The 25328-nt window shown below is 34.7% G+C and overlaps 1 protein-coding gene across 1 annotated transcript; it reads left to right on the top strand.

The window, feature by feature from the left end:
• The first annotated feature begins 2978 nt into the window (after positions 1-2978).
• Positions 2979-7559, top strand: LOC104892637 (NAC domain-containing protein 12). The gene is made up of 3 exons (XM_010678619.4): positions 2979-5193; positions 5626-5918; positions 6617-7559. The coding sequence occupies exons 1-3, from the start codon at positions 5022-5024 to the stop codon at positions 7220-7222; spliced, it is 1071 nt and encodes a 356-aa protein (XP_010676921.2). The 5' UTR covers positions 2979-5021; the 3' UTR covers positions 7223-7559.
• The last annotated feature ends 17769 nt before the right edge of the window (positions 7560-25328 follow it).

Raw genomic sequence — 25328 nt, 5'->3', positions numbered from 1 at the left:
AATGTAAAGAGGATGGCAATCGGTTTAGGATTGGAGCCCCTCGAGAATCACGAATGAGGGAATCTTAACTTAACGCCCAATATGACGTTGGGTCTTAAGTTCAATAAGATTAATTTCTTCATTTAGATGATTGTAGAACTTTTATCATCCTAAGTTTATAGTTCTATAACTGTGTTGTATAAGGAGGTTGTATAACTTAATAGGTCTCTTGTTTATGCTTTTCACAGTAGCATGTATTTTAGAGATCTACCTATTGTAAGTGTGAAGTTTAGCCGCTTCAAGGAGCTATGGGGCATAGCTTTGATACACTTATGAATAGATATGGACACAAGGCTTTATGTGTCGGTTTATAATGAGTTTAAGTAATTTTATCTTTGTGTATAGTATCTTCGGGTTTCCATTATGTATTGAAATTGGTTCAATCGTTATCGACACCAATTGGATACGGATACTTGGAATGTGTACTTACTATATGGAAGTTCAATTTTATACACTTTCATTTATGCATAAGATTGATTTTATGATGATGTTTGTGCATAACTATTAAGTATACTCTAAATGGGGGAGGATTGTTGGAGATTTAGAGTATAGAGTTCAGTTTATTTCATGATGTATTATGTGAGTAACTTGGTCATGGTGTCGTTGCTCAAATAAATACATGAATTATACAATGCTATGCAAGTCGCAGCAAACCTCGCAAATGTCGCAGCAAGCATCGCGACCTAGCAGCAGGCAGGGTTTGGACTTGGTCGCGAGTCGCGACCTATGTCGCACCTCGCGAGATTTGTCGTCAGCGTGCTGTTCGCGAAGCAGAAGAAACGAGAAGATGATTGAGTGCTCGCGACCTGGGTCGCACCTCGCGACGGCGCCCAGTCGCGACTCGCGACACTGATCTTGACTCGCGAAATTCTTCTGTTTTTCTGCGGTTTTGCGTGTTTTCGTAGTTAATGACGGTTAGTCATTGTATGGTTTCGGTTTTCAGAAACTCTTGAGCATTAGTATATATATGAATATTCTCATATGATGAAGAATGAGATGAAAAATCAGATTCTCTCTCTTGCACAAGAATTAAATCAAAAGTTCATCATCATTACAAAATTTTATTCCTTTCACTCAATTTAACAAATCTCATAACGAGCGTGATATTTGTTGTTCTTCTTTGTATCTCGAAAGTGAATTCCTTGCAACCCGTGCTCAGTATAGGGTAGGAATATTGCTTTTGGGAAAGTGTCTACACACGCCTAGAAGATTCGTATTTCATAGTATTCATCTTCTTCACCCTTTTTCTAGTTCTAACAAAAGAGAAATCGTTAGAGGGTCCACTACACTCCTGAGCTATTAGTTTGTTTGTGGCAAACCAAATTTCAAACCAGAGAAATTTGTTTAGACGGGTTAACTCCCTCTTCTTCTTAGGATATGTAAACCCCTTAACTTCCAACTTGTAAAACGTTCTCGACTAATATATGGAGATGATGTTACTAATTAATGTAATTATGTAAATAATATTTAGGATTAATCGGCTAGAAAAGCACAACCTTGGGCTCAAGTGCAAGGAACAGCACAACCTTAAACGGGTGCAAAGTGTTATAACGGATGTGAGAGAGAAACAAATAACGAATTCAAAAGCAATAAAAACAGACACCAGAATTACGTGGTTCACCAATTTGGCTACGTCCACGGCAGAGAGAGAGAATATTTTATTGATGATGATGATCTAAGGAATACAGAGTTACATATGTTATATATAGACTATCTTAGTCGCATAAACGACCTAAGGGTAAATCGGAAATTTAACCCGTCTAATAACAATTAATGAAAACACTCGTCGCAATCTATCCACAAAACCGCGAGTCGCAGTCATCTCTCGTCAGCTCTTCGTAAAACGATCATAACTTTCTCGTTTCTCAGCGGAATTGGGCATATGACCTATCGTTGGAAAGCTCTTGGAACAAGCTATCACCTCCAATTTGAATCACATCAAAACCATTTATAGATTGAGACATATGTGCATTCAAAGTCAGCCTTATGTCATTCCTTCTTCACATATTCTACCAAACACCTTCAAGCTAAGGCACCATTCAAGGCACTATTCTTACACAAAGCATAGGACCAACTTAAACACGTGGTGCAGAAAATAGCATAAATGGCACCGGAGCACGGAGATTCCACTGGAACTAGGAAATCTCCATTATTTTAAGGGTTAATTGGCAAGGAACATCACAACCTTTGGCTCAAGTGCAAGGAGCACCACAACCCTTATTTTAATAAACACACTATTCCTTAACCTCCACCACACTAAATTTACCCTAAACCACACTACATCACCACCACCCTCTTCCCTAGCCCACAACACTACAACGCCACCACCGCCCTCAACACCATTATCTTCGTTCACCACACCAAACACCACCTCCACTCCAGCAATGTCATCCTCTGCCCCAAACACTGTAGCACCACCACACCATCTCCACCACAGCCTTGCATTACTCCAGCCCACAAGCAAACACTTCGTACTAATTCACCACAAAATAAAAGAGTTCCAGAAAGTTTGAACGACCATAGCGCGACCTCGAAGCAGGCGCTCATCAAACGAATCCTTTTACAAACAGCAAGTGGAGTGGTCTTTGGTGAATCAACAGTGAATATTAATTGAGCTAGGAGAAATTGAGATTAGCCTCCATACTTGTTACACGTCAATTATTGATAATGATAGAAGTAAATCCAGCGACTTGATTTCGATATTGGTGCTGATGCAATTTGTTGATGATGTGAAGATTTGTGGTGCGTCGAACAGGGAAGACAATCGCAAAATGAGGAAGTAGCAAAGCAGCGAAGAAGAGTAAAGAGGAGATCATTTTTTTTTGAGATTGAAGTTGAAAGTTGGCTAGAACAACACAACCTTTGGCTCAAGTGCAAGGAACAACATAACCTTAAACAGAGATTCCCTATCTCCGGTGTAATCTCCGTGCTTCGGTGCCATTAAGTTGGTGCTACGCTTTGCACCCGCTTAAGGTTGTGCTGTTCATTCCTTGCACTTGAGCCAAAGGTTGTGCTATTCTAGCCAATTAACCCAATTTTATAAAACTCATAGCAGGCACTAGGCAGCATCTCACATTTCCTTTTGAAGTTTTCATCTACTAATCGGAGTTTTTTTTCTTCTTTGACCTATTTCTAAATTTGATACTATATTATAATATCGTCATAATTTTCTTATAATTAAGGATGCTTTACAAGTTGAGGGTTACATACCTTAGAAAAGATAATTTTTTGAAAATAACAAAGAAAACACGTTGGTTATATGCATGGTATAAGATCCCTTTCAACTATCATAAATTCATAACTGTACGTATCTTCATTTATTTATATAGTAGTACTTTAATTTAGAGTATCTCCTATTCTCCTTGTCATTTAAGGGCCAAGAACACGAAGATAGCTGCTGAGTATCTCCTTTTGGAGATATGGTCTGATGTGGGATCGAACTTCTACTTCAAATGGTGCTTTCTTTGAAGATTATGTGGTAAAGGGTCGTAATATGATAGTACTATGGAGGGCTGCCTCCTACCCTTACTATCCCTTTTATAGTTTTGTAGGACCATTTTATAATGGTTTGCCTAGCTTTGCCAATTATTTTATTTACCAGAACATATACCTAGAATGTCTTGGTCTAGTGGTTAAGATTGAGGTGTTGTGAACGATATGTTACATGTTCGAATTCCCCTCCCAACCATGATAGTTGGTGACATACCAACGCCTAAATCGACTTAACAATAACAAAGTTCCCTCTTAAAAATAAATAAAACTAATAAAGGGATTAGTGTACTAGGAGTATGTGTGTAGTAACAATGATAAAATATAATTAGGTCAACTAGGAAGTCCTAAAATGTAGAGTCAAATATAAAATATTAATTTGTATGGCAATTTACAACTCGCTTAAGAGGAAGTATTCTCTCATATCCAGTAAGGGACAACTTGTCCCATATTGTGGTATTTTTGTAAATTTACTAGCAACTTGATACAATACAACATTTACACGATATGATTAGATGCAGCCAGGATATTATATAATAGCTAACTGATAAGATAGTGTTAAGATATGATATATACTAGTCATCTAATACATCAACTAGATTTCAACTAACAATCCCCAAATAAAAATATATGAAAAAAAATTAATTTATAATTTTTTAATATCAATTTTTCTCATGAAAATTACTGAAATGCCATGATATTGGACTATATCGAGTATGGGAATATCATTACTCACTCGTTTAATAGACAATAACAAAGTATGGTGGTAATGGTAACGAGTTTTCGTCAATACAACCTCCAAAATAGTAACCAAAAGTAACGAAAATGTACAAATAAGAACTCATATGATAAAGTTGCATTACAATCTTGATGAAATTAAACTTACTTAACAAAACAAAAAAAAAAAAAAAAAAACTACTACGTACTATATATGAGCTTGTAGATTACCATCATATATTAGTGTGTACAATATATGAACACATACATTGTGATCTCTAGTTGTTTAGTTGAAATTAATTCACACTTGAAACTTACACCTTATGTAGTACATTCAGTCTTATTGATCTTTTAGGTAGTTAACCCCTTCTGGAAGCTAAAATCCATGGACCCACGTACGAAGTACACCAGAATGGCCATGATACCAAACCTTTTCATGCAAACTGTAATTTTCTCTTTTAACTTCATTGCCTTTATATATAATGTGTCCTTAATCATCCCTTTTCACCTCAAAACTTATCTCCCACAGTTCATATTTTAGCTTCTGTGTATTCCATATCTGTAATATTCAGCCTTTTTCTCAGACATCAATACAAGTTTTGCACACAGCAACAAACATCAACTCTACTTAAGTAGGAGTTAACTAGTAGCTTTCTTTCTTCTTGTTCTTCTTTACTTCTGTTTTTATTTTATACATATAAAAGAATAAGATCAATTTGTTATGCGCTTTGATATATTTCAATTCATTATTGTTGAAGCATTTAGAAAGTTGAAATATGAATTTATCAGTGAATGGTCACTCAAAAGTTCCTCCAGGTTTTAGATTTCATCCTACAGAAGAAGAGCTTCTTCAATATTACTTGAAGAAGAAAGTGGCTTTTGAAAGCATAGACCTTGATGTCATTCGAGATATTGATCTTAACAAGCTTGAACCTTGGGATATTCAAGGTAATTTTATGTCAAATTTCCTTAATATAATGAAAACCATCATTTTTCACAATAAAATTCCAACAACCTTAGTCCTTAGGGTTCGATTCTCATCACCGGCCTAACGTTGAGGATATATAGAACCCCCAACAATCAGTCTAGATCCACCAGTCTCCACAATCTTACAAGGGCTGTGCCATCTTCGACTTGAATTGTCAAAGTCCGAATTTACATAAAATGATTACACCAAATGATAGGAATTTTTTTAGAGGGAATAATTAGCCATGGTTAGGGAATTCAAAATTTGGTAGTGCTTTTGAAAGTTTTTCCACTTATAAGGTAGTTTTGTAAAATAAACGTGATATAAGGTAGTGTTTTTTTTAAAAAAAATGCCTGTAAAAGGTCGTTTCTGATAATTTTTTCCATTTTCTTACAAATATTGCTTTTTTGCAGAGGAATGCAGAATAGGATCAGGGACACAAAATGACTGGTATTTCTTCAGTCATAAAGACAAGAAATACCCAACAGGGACTAGAACAAATCGAGCCACTGCAGCGGGGTTCTGGAAGGCCACAGGCCGTGACAAGATGATCTATAGCAACAACAATCGTATTGGTATGAGAAAGACTTTGGTTTTCTACAAAGGTCGAGCTCCACACGGTGAAAAATCTGATTGGATCATGCATGAGTACAGGCTAGAAGATTGCACTACTACTAACAACACAGTACAGCATGATCTCTCCTGTGTAAGCATAAATCTTAAGCCTAATTTTTATCAAGCATGACTCTAACAAAAGGAAATCAATGCAAAGAATATAAAGGATTATAATTAGCAAGAGATTTTTAATAATATAAAAGGGAATCATATGCACCATGTTTGCTAATAGTAATTGAGTAATTCTACCTTGGTGTCTAGTTTTTGGTTTTAAGTTTATAAACAAAGTATGATATGAGGTTGTATAATGAAATTGAAATTTGTTATACTTCATTAAACTAAACATGTTTATTTTGAGAAACCATTACAAAAAAACACAGTAACAAAACATGTAGATATCGTTTTTGAGTTGTACATATATATCTATGAACTTGTACATACTAGTGTAAGATAAATTTACATGATTATCTTTGTCATACTCAAAATGCTTATGCCTCAAAAAGGCTTAGAAAATCACTACTGCCCTTGTAAGGTAGACATGCAACATCCATAATGACTCCATGTAATCATGTTGTCAAAAATTTGATAGATATCTTTACAATAGTTAAATTAGTAGCTCATGTTACTCAAGAGTATTGGTGAAAGATTTTGTTATGAGTACGGAGATAATGTAAAAGTTCGAGTAACATAGATTTCAAGCAGTAATCATTTAAAAGTACATGTTAATTAGTCTTATGAAAAACTAATTAAACTAACAACCATATAATTGATGATATAACTAACATATAGGTGTCAAGAGAAGATAATTGTATAGCAGAAGAAGGGTGGGTGATATGCCGTGTTTTCAGGAAGAAAAACTACCAAAAGGCAAATGAGAGCCCTAAATGTTTACCAATATCAAGTGAATCACAAAGCCAGTTGATGAATTTCAGTGATAAAAAGGTGCTTGATCACATCTTTTCTTGCATGGGGAAGACATATCAAGATGAAAACAATCATGATCATTCAACAACCAGTACTACTAGTACTACTAGCACCAACATCTTCCCTACCTACAGCTGCTGTACTGGAAAAAGCAATCCAAACACACCAAAAGAAAGATCAATTATTCATCATAATAATAATAATCATGTTACACTAAACAGTCAAATATTAGAAGGTGATGATGATCAGTACAGTCTTCCTATGCTTAGCAGCAGTAGTCCACCGTTCGATCATCATCCCGACGACGGCCCTATGATTGATCTGTGCTATGATCATCAGAGATTAATAGAGGGTGATCCAAAACCAAGGTTAAGTGATTGGATCACGCTTGATCGTCTTATAGCTTCTCAACTCAATGGCCAAGATGAAGAGTTAATCTGTTCAAACTCAGTTATGTTTCACAACCTGTAATTTAGGCTTTGTAAAGATTTGTCATACAAGTAAAACTGTTGCACCACGTGTCAATATGTCATAACCCGGAAAAATAAGGGATTATTTTTTGTCGGGATTCATAATAATGTTAATTTATTTCTTAAAAATTTCGTTAGTTGAAAAGAATTTGTTGTGCCGTATAGGATTTACAACGATTGTATTAGATATATTTTATGTTTGTTGATGATGAAGAAGGTGACACTAAAGGCCTTTCTGCACATGATTTGTGCTCATCATCTGCTCAACTTGAGCTACTTTTTCTACAAGTTACTTGTGGGTACCAACAGTACTATATGAAAGTTGACTAGCTACTAAATCTTTGTCGTTACCATCTTCATTATAGTGCCGTTGAAAATTGGTTATGTATACTCTGTAAAGGAAGTACTTATAAAAAAGTATGATATTCATGCATGTTGTTCCAATTTTAACCACTTATATCTCTTCAGATATACTTATATTCTTGAGCTTGATGATTGTTTTGATTATATTTGAGAGAAATTATGGTTAAAATGTTAATATAATAATGAAAGTGAGGGTGAATAAACATTAGTATGTAATGTAACGATGGTTTATTGTCAACTTTTGTTTTTATATTAGGTTGTGAATAAATGGGCGGTGATTATGTTCGACCAAATCTTAGCATATGATGATCCTAGCACCAAATTTGCAATAATACGAGTTAATACATCGCTAAGGGGCGGGTGGGGGATTGGCCCCATAAATGTATAAGATAAATTAAGTAAATTGTAATTTATGTCATTAAACAAACTATGAATCAGTGGCTTTGAAACAAGGTGTAAAAAGAAGTTTGAGCTCTAGAGGTTGCAAGTTCAATCCTTGCATCAACACATTTGGATTTTTTTTTTGTTTTTTCCTTGTTATTGTTACTATAATGTAATGGTCTAAGTAGTCAAAAAAAAAAATGTAATGGTCTCATAATGTTCAAACAAATAAATTGAAATAATTTCTTAAAAATTGCACCTTTGAGATTTGATTTATTACATTAGCTACAAGCTCTTTATAGCCATAAATAGTAGTATATTAATATTTTATTGTGTATTATTGTTTTTATTCATCATTTAAAATTTTATACTAAATTTTTATTTTATTAACTCGACCCCTGTTAAATCGTTATTTAAGATCCACCACTGGATCTCTTACATCGTAATGCTACTTTTATTAGCTTCTTTAAACAAGTTTTGTAGGGCAATATGCTTTTGTGAACTTCTTTAATATGCATTACTGCTTCTTAAATCTTGCACCGGACAAGATCAAGAAATTCTTGGTTACGTTCCATTAGTCTTGCTGTCATCAAAACGTAAATGTCAACAATTTAATCTGCATAAATGTATATCAATATATGAGATTTGTAACTAAAGATAATAGTGGTGATAAGAAAGGATCTAAATTTTTTAATGGTTGGTTTCGACTTTCAAGGAAGAGAAAATTTTAGGAATTTTTTTTTGTGCATGATAAAGATATGAGACACATAATTCTCTTCTCATCTCCACTAATTTTTTTAATCTTCCCATAGATGATTTTCTTTCTTAATTATAAAATCGGATAGAATTTTTCAAAATCAAACGTGAAAAGGTCCTTCAATTAAATAACTTTCTTTATTCTCTTTTCCATCCAACTCCTTCATATCAAACACGTTGTATGTAGGAGGCAAGTAAAACCAAATTATGGACTTGAATGTGACAGGTGCATGACAATTGACATTACCATCTTTGATCTTTATATCCATGCAAGAGGTGTTCACCATTAGTGGTAATGTCAAAATAGGTTCTCAAACAGTTTTCCGGTATACCCACGGTGAATAACCAGATTAGACCCGGACAGGTCAGGATTCTGACAGCCCCAGGTCGTGATTGGTCAGGTTTTGTTCAACCGGAGCGATCACATTTAAATCATTGGATTGCCGGGTGCCGAACAGGATTGAGCGTTCTATTTACTAGTCGATCCATTTTCGGGTATGATCTTCCATGGACATTTTTTGTCCGAGTTTGCGCGGGTCGTATTTGGGTTTCATGTACGCTTAAGTAGAGTCAAGTGCACTCGGGTTGAATCATTAATTACCTTAGTTTGATCATTGTGAAGCATCGGGTCCATTCACTATCGCACGTCGATTCAATAAATTTCGGTTAACTCATGGTCGGGTCATTTGATTTTGTTATGAATTTTTTAAACGAGTCATATTATTAAAAGTATTAAGATCGACATATAGGGTTTAAGCTAAATATACTCATTAGTTGTATTATTGAAAGTATTAAGATTGACATATATACGTATTAATTGGAGTATAGGGTTTAGTTGTTTGGGATAATAATTCATTAATTAGTAGGATTATTTGTTTTCTTAAGGCAAAATCAAATACCAACTAAGGGGAAAACCTTAACCATTAGATAATTGTAATCAATGGCACATAAAAAAGCAATACAAAACACATGGATCATAAATATTAATCGTTGGATACAAGCCATAAAGCAAACTGAACCGTTAGATCGTCTTCTAATCTATCATCTTCACCCTCATCTCTCTCCTCCAAACAATCTACTCCAACCAACCTAATGCACTTCCTCTTTTACCCTCACTCACTCATTTCTCTCTCCTCATCCCTCCAGCCCCCCTGCCACAAACCGACCAACTTCAATCGCAACTATTGCAGTTTCTCTCACCCCTTCACCACCATCGACAACAAAATTTCTCACCTCCTCACCACCACCGACAACAAAATTTCTCACCTCCTCACCACCACCGACAACAATTTCTCTCACCTCCTCACCCATAAACACCAACGCCACCACCCACAAATATTCGGTCGTCTTCTCTCTCACAGACGCCGTTCGCTTCTTACTCGCCTTGGATTCTCACCCACGAACATCAACAACAATTTCTTTTTGTTTCTCTTCTCAAACGTTGTCCCTCGATTCCGGACAGGTGTAGAGTTCGTTCAAGTTTTTTTTTCCATTTTTTAGTTTAATTTGTTAATTTGTGTTGATTAATTTTGTTTTTGTGTAATATCGTTCAATTTCATCCTTCAGATTTATTGATTTTTGTGTGATTTCATATAATTCCACATTTATTTCTTTTAATGTAATTTTATGTAATTTCACTAAATATTGATTTTTTGTGTAATTTATTATAATTACAGATTTTTTGTTCTACCAATTTCTTCTTTAATATAGGGATATTTCGATAGGAATGAATTTCATATCTGGTTACAAGCTCAATGTTGTTGTTTAGTATAGGGTTACGAGAATTTGAGATATGATTTGGTAGAAAATTTGGTAGAATATTTAAATGGGATCATTTGATAGGATATTTAGTAGAAAAAATGGTAGAAAATTTGGTAGAAAATGGAGAAAAATTGGTAGAATATTGAAATGGGATAATAAATTTGGAGTATAGGATTTAACCAAATATTTTTTTTAATATTATTTGAAAATGAGGACATTGGGTAATTAAATGAAAAAATAAACAAGTACATGATATTCAAAGTTTAACCCTTAAATTAAATGTAATTTCTTTTTTTATTTAATTAATTATTAAATGTAAGAAATTTTATAAATTAATATATTTAAATGATTTTGTAGATATAAAAAAATAATTGAATTTTTAGTAATATCTGGTTGAGTACGGTCGGGTTCGAGTTTGAATGCAGGTTTGTCTGGTCAGGTCATGATATAAATTTGCCAGGTGCCGGTCAGGTCTGGGTAATTTCAGATCAGGTTTCGATCACGATTAGGTTTTGGGAAATGACCCTCAAAGATCGAACCAAGTTCAAATTAAGTTAGAATCAAGTTGACCCAACGGTCAAATCTATTTCTGGTACCACTAGTCACCATGCATCAAGGACACTATTGCAAAAGATTCATTACAATATGAGTTCCGTTTCCTCCAATTTCCAAATTTGTCAGTCATTGGAACATCAACGATAGAACCAGTACAACTACACATGCTCAATTAATATTTAATAAGGTAAGAGAATGTTCATACGAGCCCTCGACATTTAGCTTATTTCCCCAAATCCCAATAACCTTTTCATTAAGTAGCCTAACTTATTATAGGTGGAAGTCGAACTAGAAGAATAATATGATGTTACCTCCCAACAGTAGCATGATGAAGAAGAAAGATGACAAAGCATATGACATTAAGTCAACCAACAACATCACCATTCATGAGACATTAAAGCTTAAGGGTCATGGCATATTGGCATACCTAAATTGGTGCATGTCTATTCCTTAATCCTGCGAAACACTTTTGTGAGAAAAACATCTTAACAAAATAATTAAACCGCGTATGGCAAAAAAGGTGCATGTCGATTTCTTCATTTTCTAAGATTCATAATGATTGCAGGCTAAATTAATAGTTTTACTTATGGTTCTCTTGTCGCTTTTGCCTTTTTTTTTTTTTTAATATAATGAAATAAATATATGAGATGTGATATGTATATGATGTTGGAAGTTCAACAATTTCTCTAAAAGAAAAACCTCAAAATAAGGAGTGGAAAAACAAACTGAAAATCTCTTATCCCACATTGTAAAAATAATTAAGCTTTATATTGTTTATTAATAGGAGTTCCTTATCACTCTTTGTTTGATAGAGTGCTAGAAGTATGGATGTACCATGCGTATGCCGGTCAGGCCAAGCTTATGGCGAGTGCGGCGCGGGTGGAGTCTTTTGTTTGTTTTACATATCCTTCTTTTGTTTTGACGCAAATTGCAAGAATCTTGGCTTGCCGATATTAGCGTATATTGTAACCGTTGCTGACAAGATTTCTGGAGCCAAAATTGATTACCTTCTTTATGATCAGCCTTTTCCATTTTCCTTCTTGCCGTTGTTAAGCCTATTTAAAGACTACTTCTCTTTAGTCATTGATACACAGAAAACTATTCTCTCTTTAAAACTTATCCACAAAAATACTCTCTGGTTTTGGGCAATATTCTGGTCTCCATCCGAGGTGTGGGAGTGCCCATATATCTTGAATTCGTGCTAATCCCGGAGGACGATCGCTTGATTTCTACTGCATTAGGGTAGCGCGAAATCGTCTTGTATGACAGTGGTTATTCACGTCACGGCAAACTGTTCTTTGCTTTATCGCTTCATCAGATAAGTTTTTATTTTATTGTTATAATTGCAACGTATGATAATATGAAGTATTAAGACATATGATCTCAACCTTATTACTTCAACCATTTCATACTAATTAGCGATGTCAGTTGGGCGGAGCGGGTAAGGAGGGTGGTCCCTCCACGCTCGCATTCGTATAAAATCCCTATCCTCATCCCCGCCCCACTGGGGAAAATTTTATACTCATCCCCGTCTCAGCAGGTACATATTTAAACCCATCCCCGCCTACCACCCGCAAGATACCCGCGTTCGCTTCGTGCCAACGTTGTACCCACTTCATACACATAACTATCCTCGCAATAATCCCAAATAATCTGCTAGTACTACAGTTGCAAAGTAAAACTATTATTAATATAAGTATATAGATTGGATTTTGATATTAAATACTCTAATATATAATATGTTTTGTAATAGAGAGTAGGGTATGAGATAAAGGAGAAGCAGGGCGGGAGGAATGTTGGGCGGTTATAGTATGAAATTAAATCCACATGGGCTCCACCAACCATTGTGACTAAGATTTTCACCCCCATCCCTGCCCACGCCGCCAAACCTAGACCTATTCTCGTCTCAGTTGGGAGAGGTAATTGATATGCCCCACTATCATCCTTAATACTAATCGATACAAATCCTATTTTCCCCAGTTCCACATTAATTGATACACTAAAATTATATGGTCCCACCAATTTCATATTTTTTTTTTCTTTCATCGAAATCCTGAATAAAAAAACATCACCTATACTCTTACTTTAAAAAGTTGAAACCCCACATCCTACTAATTATAATACTCTGATAAGAGGTTTTTAGTGTGTCGTTAAGGCACCAAAAATCGCTTTTCAAACAATATTTATAAAACCTAACGAGCAATTACTAAGAGAATAGTAAGGGCAAGTCGAGGGTCGATCCACATAGGGAAAATGGGATTGATTGAAGTCTATCAAGTCCAGACTACCTAATTGAATGGTATTTGGGGATTTGAAAAGTTTTTGTAACGATTAACACTAGCTAAAGACTAGAACTAGCAAATAACAAGAGTTTAAATATCAAATAAGAAGACACTAGAGTTAAGGTTACTAGTATGAATAAGAACGGATAATGATTGTTAATGCGATTGTGAAGCAACGAAGACGATTATGCAAGGTTTAGTTTTCCTCTAAAGTACTCGAGTCCTCTCTCGAATGGTCCTCAAGAGTAATCACTTAATCAATCAACTAAATCCTCTCTCGAATGGTCTTTAGTTAATTGATTAAGAGATTCAATAAGTTCGGAAAACCCCTAATTAAGGATCCCCTTAATTTCTACCCAATATCTTGGTCTAGAAATTAATTAAGATGATTCTTGGGGATGATAAAAGAATTCAAAATTCGATTTAACATTTGAAATCAAAGTACCAAAGTATAAATGTGATCAATATCTATCCTAAGGTCACAAAACACCAAGATCAATGCATAAACTTCTTTAAAACATCACAATCACATCAACAACACATTTAAAACCCTAATTCATAGTTTCACCCTAACCCTAGATATGAAACTACTCACTAATCAAGGATTCTAAGAAATTTGACATGAAAACTATGACTAATCTAAGGCTAAACATGATTAAAAGATAATAGAAATCGCAATTATAAGAATATGAGAATGAAGATCTAAAATAAACTAAAAACAATAACAAAACTAAGTGAATGAATATAAAAACTGAAACTTCGAATTAAAATTCAATGAAAAGTACCTTTGATGTTAATGGAATCATAAACTACGATTGCTAATCTCAATTCTCAATCCAAACTCAAGTGTTTTCTCTCTAGTATATAACCCTAAAATATTCTCTAAAAAACTAGAATAAAGCACAAGTTTTTCTAAAATCAAAATCGTCGTTTAATGAAGCCACGAGCTTCATTTTCCGGAAACGACGGGTGTGGGCGCACCAATATTAGGTGTGGGCGCACCTAACTGGTCTGCCTCAAACTTGGACAGTTCAACTTAAAACGAGCATAACTTCTTCGTTTTATATCCAAATCAAGCTTATGACCAATCTTTGGAAAGATATCGAAACTAGCTTTCACCTCCAACTGGAATTATATTCATCCGATTTGTGGTTTGAAAGTTATGTACATTTGAAGTTCTTTGTTCAAAATTCTATTGTGCTATGTGCTCCTTTGTGCGAGCGGAAATGGGAAACGGTGCAAGCACACCATTTCTCAATGTGTGCTTTGTTTTCATTGCTACCTTTTCCAACTTTATAAATCTTAGCCCTCTTAGTAGTTTCACCTATATCAAGAACATGGCAAAACAAGGTGAAAGCAAATGTACTAGAAATTCGGTCAAAAATGACTAAAAATCTAGCAAAATATCACTATGATCAATTATGATCAAGTGAATGAAATAGAAGGGGAAAGGGAGAAGAAAGAGGGAAGAAAGGGGAGAAATAGGATCAAAATGAGCTAAAAGGAGTCCATAAAGTACGTTTGAAACGCACTTATCAAACTCCATCCCTTCAATAATAAAATTAGTTATTAGGCCCTGGCTATGCCCCGGGTAAGAAAAAATTTCATTTATTAATATAATACTTTATGATAATAACACTAAATACAACTTAGCCTAGTGGTTAAAACTTTAGTATATGTATTTGAGGTTTCGGGATCAAACCCTATATTATGCAATTTCTTAATTTTTTTTATTGGATATGGATTACATGAACTAAAACTCCCTAGGGAGAGCGCCACGTGGCACAGTTTCTTGTTTTCGCACGCCTTTTAATATATTTGTATAGATAGATAGTGCCTGTTTTACATTTTTTTTACGGAAATTAAGGAAAGTGAAACATATCACGATTTGTATTTAATGCTTTACTTGTATTGGATAGGAAATGGTTTTTTCCTCTTCTTTTAAAAAAAATAAAATACAACATTAAAACTTTCGGTAAACAAAATTCAACCAATAACATTAACTAAGATAAACAAAAACAACCAATATGACTACAATGAAGTAAATAATTGAAGTAGAAAGATGTGAAAATAGGAACAATTTTTCAGGACATCCCTAAAGGAATGAGACAAACATTATATTATGATATGGATGGAGTAGGAAATATCAAGATAAGCTCGACATTATGTTGTAAAGTGTAACTTTCGTTATGTAATAAGATGATATGAGAGAGGGTGACTATATGAAAATTAAAATTGTCACTATGTTAGATAATGGTAGAATAGTGTCATTTTCGATCGTAAGAAGTGACTATATGGACAAAAGGTAACTATATTACATGGGTGATTTTGGCACACTATAGTGTTTTTTGTAGATCAGGTTCACGCAAGACTAGCTCTGAAAAAAATATTTGCATGAGATATAAAAAATATATTACATTTTGGTAACATTTTTTTTGACAAGGAAAGAAAAAAACTAGAACCAAAACGGTTAATTTGACGGCCAGCCTAAAACATCCATGCGCATAATAAGAGAAAAATCACAACAGTAAGGGGTGAACCTATAAGTAGGATTAAGCGAATCATGCCTGATGCGCTATAAAATTTGTAGCCTGATTTGATTTGCTTCTCTAAAGCAACGAGCAATGTTGACATTGTTGAACTGAGCTAAACTCATACCTGCATCAGTGTTTAAAGCGTTAACAATCCAAGGAGGCTTCCAAATATTTAGAATCGAATTTATAATAGTGAGATTATCTCCTTCAATATAAATATCCTTAAGATCTAAAAACAGCGCCCCGCTTTAATGGACTCTCTTAAGCCCCAAGCCTCAGCTTGATATTACTATATTTAGGAAACAAAATAAATGTTTCCTGAATAAATCAATAATCTGATAAGTTGATTAGAAAAATAATGACTTTTATGAGCCATTTATACAAATTCTTATATACGGCTGGCCACACCAGAAATTTTGCGTGTGGCCGGCCCATATATAAGTCCAGGTGGAAATTAGCACTTCTTCCGCGTGATTCTCCTGTGAATTACATTCTAAACTCTTCTCTCTCATGGTTGAAGTCGACGACGACGTTACTTCCCCTGGACCTCTTCAAGACTCTTTAACATTTTCTCTCTCCTCAATTTATTTCTTTTATTTTCACTCTCCTCTATTGAATGAATCTTCACTTGTTCTCTCTCTTTTTCTTCTCTTTCTTTTCAATCTCTGAAAAACTCTTGCATTTGATATCTATCTTGTATTTTCATACAAGTAACCCCCACTTATTAATACGAGTAACCTCGTTTTATACTATGAGTAACCTCATTTAATCTTGTGAGCAACCTTGTTTAATCTTATGAGTGACCCCATTTAATCATACTAGTAACCACATTTATTTATACGAGTAACCTCATTAAATCATACGAGTAACCCCAATTGTTCACATAAATAACCCCGTATTTATTAATACGAGCTAGTAACCTCATTCGTTTATAAAGAGTAATGCGATTTATTTATACTAGTAACCCCATTTAACCACATAAGTAACCTCATTTTGTTCACATAAGTAATCCGATTTTATTCACATCAGTAACTCCAAATGTTCATACAAGTGACCCCCACTTATTAACACGAGTAACCTCATTCGTTCAATAAGAGTAAGCCATTTATTCATACTAGTAACCCATTTTAATTATATGAGTAACCTCATATTGTTCACACAAGTAACTCCTTTTTATTCGTATCAGTAACCTCAATTGTTCATACAAGTAACCCTCGCTTACTAATAAGAGTAATCTCATTCGTTCATAAGGAGTAACCCAATTTATTCATACTAGTAAATTCATTTAATCATATGAGTAACCCTATTTGCTCGCATATGTAATTCCATTTTGCTTATAAGAGTAACCACAAATTATTTATAGGAGTAACACTCTTTTATTGCTAAAAGTAAGCACATGCTCATACAAGTAACTCAATTTGATCATAAAAGTAAATTCATCTGTTCATAAGAGTAACTCCATCTATTTATAAGGATTTATGCATAAGGGTCAAGTTCAAAACATCATATCACACATCACACTTAATATTTTGGGAAGATTCAAGTTGGAGATGAAAATTTGGCTCGATAGCTTTCCAACGCATGGTCAAAAGCTCGATTCCGATAAGAAACGAGTGAGATATGACCATTTGAAAATGAGCTGACGGGCTGACAGGATGTCGTGCGAGCGGTTATACCCGTAATTTCGCCTGTGGCCGGCCATACACAAGACGCGCTGCTGATAAACTGATTAGGGAAATAATGACTTTTGAGCCAAAAAAATATAGCTAACTAGAGCCTAAGAAAGGTTAAAAAAAAAAAAAACAATTGTTCACACATGATGCGCCCTGATTCTATGAAAATGCTACAGAGCAAGGAATTGAAAAATCTTAAGCCCAGAGAATCGACAAATAACTTTCCAACATATGATGAAGGGTACTAGTATGTGAAAATTACCATAGTTAACATATTATTCACTTTTGAGCCTTTGATATCACTCAGATAACTTTCAAGTAAACCTTGTCACACTTTTAACCATGAAAAGGGCAAATATTTGTATCATCTCTTTTGGAACAAGGACATAAATTGAAGTAAGTTTGACGAATGTATGTGAAAGTTATATTGGATGCCCATGCATAAGTAGACATAATGAAAACAAAAAAAAAAAAGTGAAAATATAAGTACACAACTATTGAATGTGAGGTAGCTCAATGGTTAGAGCATCTCTCCTAATTTCAAAAGGTATTGGTATTGATTCTCACCCTTGGCAAGTTGAGATCCCCTTTTCTCGCCCAACTTGTCAAGGCTTCTTGTTACAAAAAAAAAAGTACAAAATTATATATTTAGAGATGATAATGGGTAGGATCTGGATAGGGTCCTCTAGGATTCGGATCCAAATTTATTTTTTAGGCAATGATTCAAATCCTACCCGGATTCGTTGGGTAATAAGAATGAGGATCCAGATCCGGATGGATCCTACGGATTCGGGTCGAAACGGATCATTGCTTATTTTCTTCAAACTATCCTAATTTTCATAATAATTAAATATTTTAAACAATAAGGTCATCTAATATCAACTAAAAATTACATTTAATTTCTGAAAAATAACCATTACAACCATTTACAACTATTTAATTATCAAACTGTAGATTAATCAACTATTTCTGAAAAATTAACAATCATCAACCCATTTTTCGAACACAATTATCCAGTAAATTCGCACATTAATTAGAACAATAATTCGAAATTCAAGCGAAAATATGTTATTACATGTAATAACTAATATTAATATAAAAACGGGTAAGCGAATCTGGATACGGCTAATAAGTTAGTACCCAGTCCAAATCCGTTTTTTTTCAAGGAGAATCCAGATCCTACCCAGATCCATAGGATCTAAAATTTAAGGATCCAGATCTGTAAAAAATGAATCTGGATTCACGGATTCGGGTAGGGTCCATTACCCACTGCCATCTTTAGTGAGTCTTGACTCTTGAGAAAATGAGATTGTAGGTTCTCGTATGTATCTTTCTTTTTATTATATATACTTCTATGTCTTAATGATTTTAACATATCACCAACTAAGAATTTACTAAATGTTAATTTGTAATAAACCGGCACAATTGAAAATAATGAGATATAATATAAGTAAATAACACCTACTGTTGCACGTTCATGAATATGCATTTTTTTTTTTTTGAGGGGATTCATGAATATGCATTTAAATGTTTTGTAGTTCATACAATGTACATTAAAATAAAAGTACTCTCTCAAATTCTTTGTTAAGATGTACCATTTTTTTAATCCACTCATCAAAAACGTAAATATTGCATCTAAAAAAAAACAATGAATCGTATCTTTTATTTTAAGCTGAGACTTTGTTCTATTATAGATTGTCCATTAGAGATGTCAAAAAGAAAAGAATATATAGATTGTCCATCAAACTTCATAATGGACCAAAAAAATAAGTTCAATACAGCTTACAAGTTAGTCAAAATGCATTCGATATCAATACATATAAAAGTCACTCGTAAAATATGTCAAGTTCAGGTCGAAGTTGACACATTGCATCAAGATCACAAAAGAATATGTATTGAGTGTTAGTGCCTAATTCTCATAACTAAGCCAATTAATCTCATTTAAAGGTCAAAATTACGAGTATTAGTGGCTAATGCTAATAAATAGGCAATTAATCTGATTCAAAGGTCAAAACTAATGAAGTTAACAGCTTACAATGACAGAGGATGTAAGGCAGAGAGAATGTATATTATTCATGAAGATGCATTCACTTGCTCTAAAAATCATCTAATCAATTAGGAAACAAAATTTCTTTTTCACCTTATCCTTTCATTTTCTAACCAACAAACTGAAATTGAGTAAGACAGGATAACATCTTGGAGGATGGTGATTTGTGGGGTTTAACAAGAGAATATCATCCTGGTTGGTAAAATGTTCTGTTTCACAAGACAAACGAAAATCTTTTAGGTAAAATAGCAGGCATCCAAGATACAACAGTTAACTTCTAGTGTCTGTTAGTATGCGTATATCCACCTTTTCTAAGATTAATACTTCAAGAAAATCATGAATTTCCCTACTTTTGGGTTTTTATTGTGGGAGGGGGGGATTTCCGACAAAATAGTAAATCTTCATATTGGACTTGGAAAGTATAGTTTTCACTTTTCAACCGTCATTGAGATTGATAGTAAAAGTACACCAATATTACACACCTTTAGTCGTTTACAAGGTGAGCTTTTTTTATTAGGAAAATTTGACAATAGAGATCTGAACTTTGGGCGATAATTTTTAAAAGGTTTGAACTATTGATTAACCTGTGTAGGTCCCAATTTTAGGGGGTCTTAACTTTTAGAGGACCTTGATGACTTAAAACTGACAATTTTTTTTAAAATCTCACCTAGTTTTTACTTCCCTCGTTCAATTAACCCTTCTGGTGTGACCCAAGTTTTAGAAATTATGACCTATTAAGCCGGTTTCAAGTCACTAAGGCCCGCTAAAAGTTAATACCCCCTAAAGTTGGGACCTACATAGGTTAATCAATAGTTCAGACCTTTTAAAAATTATCACCTAAAGTTGAGACCTCTATCGTCAATTTTTCCTTTTTATTACTTGGCCTAAAGTAATAAACAAAAAAGATAATTAACTTCAAAATTAATTCCTACTAGGCTACTAGTATGTAGGATACATCAAGACAGGTCGGAGGTTGGGTACAATGCTAAATAGTCCAGAGTTGAATGTCCCAACATATTGTCGGGATGATTATTTGAACCTAGGATAATGCCCTGTAATTCGGGATGGTACTCCACTAAGCTACCACCTCTCCCTCTGTTTACAAGGTCATCTTTGATAGACGAGCAAATCTTCATATACTGTATTTTTTCGTAGAAAAATTGACAGAAATAATCTCAATTATTAACCATCTTTCCGAAATAATTGCAACTTTTATTAATCACATAATAATCCCAACTATTAACCCACCTTTTCCAAAATATTTCCAGGTAACCTATAACGTGTTAAACTGGTTAATTTTGTAATTGTACTTTTCTTTTTGTTTTTTTATTTGATAATTTAGCCAAACTTTATTCCATTACAAAGACGAATTTAATATTATTTTTTAGTTGGAAAAATTATTTTTTCCCATTTGTGGGTCCAGCCTTTAACGCTTTTTGAGACACATATGTCAAGACAAATATTAAATGGCATTTTTTATAACTTTTTTATAACTTTTTTAGGAAAACATAAATTGTCAAGCATGAGGACACAAATTTTGAGAATCCAATCGAAGCGATTACCAATACATAAATTTTTTGGACACGTGTTTCAAGGCAATTTTGAACGACACTTTTAACCTTCAAAATGACTTTTTTTTTAAAAAGGACGCCACCGAGCACTCTTAATGGGCGTAAATTTCAATAAATCAGTAGAAATTAGTACGAATACAATAATTTATTCGCAAGTGTCTCGAGGTGATCTAAGTACATTGACCTTTGAGACGGCTTTTTTTAAAACAAAAAGAGACACCACCATGTTTTGAGAAATTGGTTGAAGTAAGTACCAATATGCAATTTTGGGCCGAAATGATCTTAAACTGCTATTTTTTGTTTTTTCTTCAAAATGACTTTTTTCAATAAAAGTAATGGTACCGAGCGTCCTTAAGGGCTAAGGGGAGACAATTTCGAGAAAACGGTCAAAACAAGTACTAATATGCCAGTTTTTTTACGGCACGTGTTTCGAGGAAATCTTAAACTGCACAATTAACCTTCGAAACTATTTTTTTGGAAAAACAGACGCCGTCAAGCTCCCTTAAAGTGCACGCAATTGAAGAACACGGTTAAAATGAATACCAATATGGATATGCTTTATCATATTTTTTAAATTAAAAAACAGTTTGGCCCAATTATATCGTGACACGTGACTTTTTCAACCGATTTAGCAGGTTAAGTTTAGAGTGAGACTATTATGGAAAAGGTGGGATAATAGTTGAATTATTCTAAAATTAATAAAGTTGGGATTGTTTTGAAAAGATGTTGAATAGTTCGGATTGTTCCTAACAAGTCTTCCTATTTTGTAATGTACTCCCTTTGTTTTTTTTATCATTCCTACTTTTTTGTGTGCGTCTTCCAATGCACGTTTTAAAACTTAAATATCTTTCATTATATATTAGTAAAAATTATAACGATTGAATATTAATAAAGTACTAATTGAGACGAATCAAACAAGACCCCACATGACTATGTTTTTTCTTATAAATTGAGAACATTTGAGAAGATTCTCTCTATGCATGAATAGTGTCAAGATTCTAAGTGAGAAAGATAAAAAAAAAAAAACAGAGGGAGTACAAGTTATGAATAGCATTATCAAGTTTACTTGGGTTTAGCATTCCCATTAATTTCTCCTCCTTCCAAAATGAGAATAACAGCTTATTACACACTCCCCCTTGATATATAACCATTGATGTGGAAAATCACTTCATCATAGACAAGACAACTAAACACTCTTTCAGTTCAATGAAGGAGTTTAATCCATGTGTACCGAAATTTTTTGTGATGTTTCACCTCTTACAATAAACCAAACAAGCATAAAAGCACTAAGTTATGTTGTAATTACTTCTTAATTTTAAATGTTAACATGAAATTTGGCAAACTAATCATCGGTTAGTTATTGGTATTTTTTTCTGTTAATTTTTCTTTTATATATAACATTTGTCATTTTGGTGAGTGGATTAAAAAAGTTCATGAGAATAATTCCATCTTTGAATGCTTTCAAAACAGTCTTACCTTTCATAAATTTTGGAATAATAATCCCAATTTACAGTGTGATTACTAAAAATGAACTCTTACCTGTTGGTAATAACCTGCAAATATAGGTTTTCTCTTTTCTCCATCATCTGCTTCTTTTCCTCCATAACCAAGACTACCTAGCCACCCTACCCCCACTCGGTCCCACCCGCACGACAAACCTCAGTCCCCCAACCCTCCATCCCCAGCATGCAGGCAGGCCTCTCACCCCTCCTTTGTCTCTACCCACCCCATCGCCCCTCCCCTCTCTCCCCTCCCCATCTCCTCTCCGATCCCTTCGTCTATGCTCAACCCCTCCGCTGCCCACGCTGTCAGACCTAAGCCTTCCCTCGCATTTGTCATTAATGCGCAGCCCAATCCCTGAACCCCTCCCCCCTTCGTGCGCGCTTCCCGGTGAACCCTCGCTCGCGCACTTCCACGGTAGACCCCCACCCTTCCTTCTTCTTCCTCTTTCTCCTCTCTTAGAAAGCTAAAAATGACCCATTTAGGGGGGAGGGGCGGCAACAGGACAGGGAAGAAGGGGGAAGAGGTGGTGGGGGTGGTTCCCTACCTGGGGCTGCGGGGCTAGATGGGTGGGGTTTTACTGTGAAGGGGGGTGGGAGGGGGCCTAGTGAGAAAAAAATGTCAACATGTTTTTTTTTACCGATTAACAAGTTATAGGTTAAAATGATCCATTTTGAACAAACACACCACAAAAGTGGGATTATTCCCAAATTTATGACAAATCGGGCTTTTTTAGAAGGATTGTTCAAAGATGGGATTATTCGCATAAAAAATCCATCAAAAAACCAAATATTACCCGACTTACATCTAAAACAAAAGAGTAGTATAATCTTCATCACTTAATAGAAAACTAAAATGAAATGTGTTATATGTGCCTTGAATTTTGAGTAAAGGAGAAAAGAGAGCAGTGGCGGAGCCAGCTGGGGGGACATGGGGACAGATGTCCCCCCACTTTAAAAAAATGATTTCTATAAAAAAAAAAAATTGAAAAAAAAACACGCTGAGACTGATGTTGGAGAGTGGAACGCGTGAATTTTTGAAAGAAAAAAAAGAAGCGCTTAACGGCTTAAGAGGTGAGAGAGACTGAGTCTTTGAGGAAGAAAGAGAAAGTAGAAACCATAAGTTGTCTTGTCGACGGCGTACCGACGGTCGACGGTCGACCGGAGAAGGCGGAGATTCACGCCGACGCGAAGAAGCGAACTATCGAACAGCAGAAGAAGGCCAAGAAGCGATTTAGCGATTCCAGCGAAGTGCGAACACTCGCCGGAGATTCACGCACCGACGCACGGCCACCCACCGCTGACTCACCGACTCGCCGGCCTCCGACTCCCGGCCTCCCGATTCACGCACGGCCAACCATAAATCAGTTTGTAAGTTTTCTTAACTAACCCTAAATTTTAGTTTAAGTTTTTTTAAAGGTAATATTTTAAATTTACAATTTACATTGTTTGGTTGTGAATTACTGAATAATGATATTTGTAAAATGTTAATTTGTGATTGTGGAATGTGGATTTATGGTTAATTTGTGATTGTGGAATGTGGATTTATGGTTGTTGATTGATTTGTTGATTGTAAAATGTTAATTTGTGATTGTGGAATGTGGATTTTGGTTTGATTGTTTGAAGAGGAATACTTTGATATGTAATTGATTAAGATTTATCAATTTAATAGGAAATGTCAAGTGATTGTGATTCACATTCACCTAATTCTAACAAGTCCAAGGCTTAAGGAAAACAACCCGATCTTCAACAATTTCTCTTTAAAAGAATGAAATCTCAAGAAACTTCTTCACCCGCTCATAGTGAAACACCTCAAAATGAATCTCCTTCATTTACCTCTCCTGAAACTTTGAATGTAAAACATTAAGTATTAAACAATTTATGGTGTATTGTTTTTTTTTTACATATTTTTTTCCAAATGTTTGACGGTCGAATTTTGTCCCCCCACTTTGAGAATCCTGGCTCCGCCACTGAAAGAGAGAAGCTTTGAAGCTTCGCGCACCAAAGCCGAACAAGGAAGCTTGAGCCCGTCCATGAAGTTCAGCCCGGGCGGGCACCACTTCTTCCAACATTCTGCCTCGAAGGTAGTTTGCTACTGAAATCTCTGCACCGGGCGGGCGATAGTGGAGCCCGGGCGGGCTGTTTGGCCCGGGCGTACAACTTGCCCCGTTTCGTGTTTTTGCGATTTTAATCCGGATTATTCCAAATTTTATGTTTTGGGTTTATGGTGAGTTTGTAAACTTTAGGAAGTCATATATAAGGTATCCTAAAGTCATATAGTAATCTAAGATTCAAATTAGCACAAAATATCTCTCTCCTCTCTCCTCTCTCCTCTCTCCTCTCTCCTCTCTCTCTCCTTTCTCTCTCTTCTTCTTCTCCATTGTAATTCCTCCATTAGAGAGGCTAAAGAAAAACTCCAAGGTTCTTGCTTGTGGATGTAGGTCAAAATTGACCGAACCACGTTAAATCTTTGTCTCTCTTTATTGCTTATTTTTCTCGTTTAAAGTTTACAACTTTGCATTTATTGTTGGATTTGAATTTAATTAGCAAACCCTAGGTCTCAGCAATTGCATTTATTGCTAACAAAATAAAATGAAATAAAATGAAAATAAGTCCAAAAGAACATGACCGTAAACAAAATAGACTTGTACAAGGACAAGGAATTACTTACTAAAAGTCTAAGAG

Source organism: Beta vulgaris, chromosome 5, assembly GCF_026745355.1.
Source record: "Beta vulgaris subsp. vulgaris cultivar EL10 chromosome 5, EL10.2, whole genome shotgun sequence".
Taxonomy (NCBI): domain Eukaryota; kingdom Viridiplantae; phylum Streptophyta; class Magnoliopsida; order Caryophyllales; family Amaranthaceae; genus Beta; species Beta vulgaris.
The sequence above is the reverse complement of the archived record's forward strand: the minus strand, read 5'-3'. Positions and strand labels throughout refer to the sequence as shown.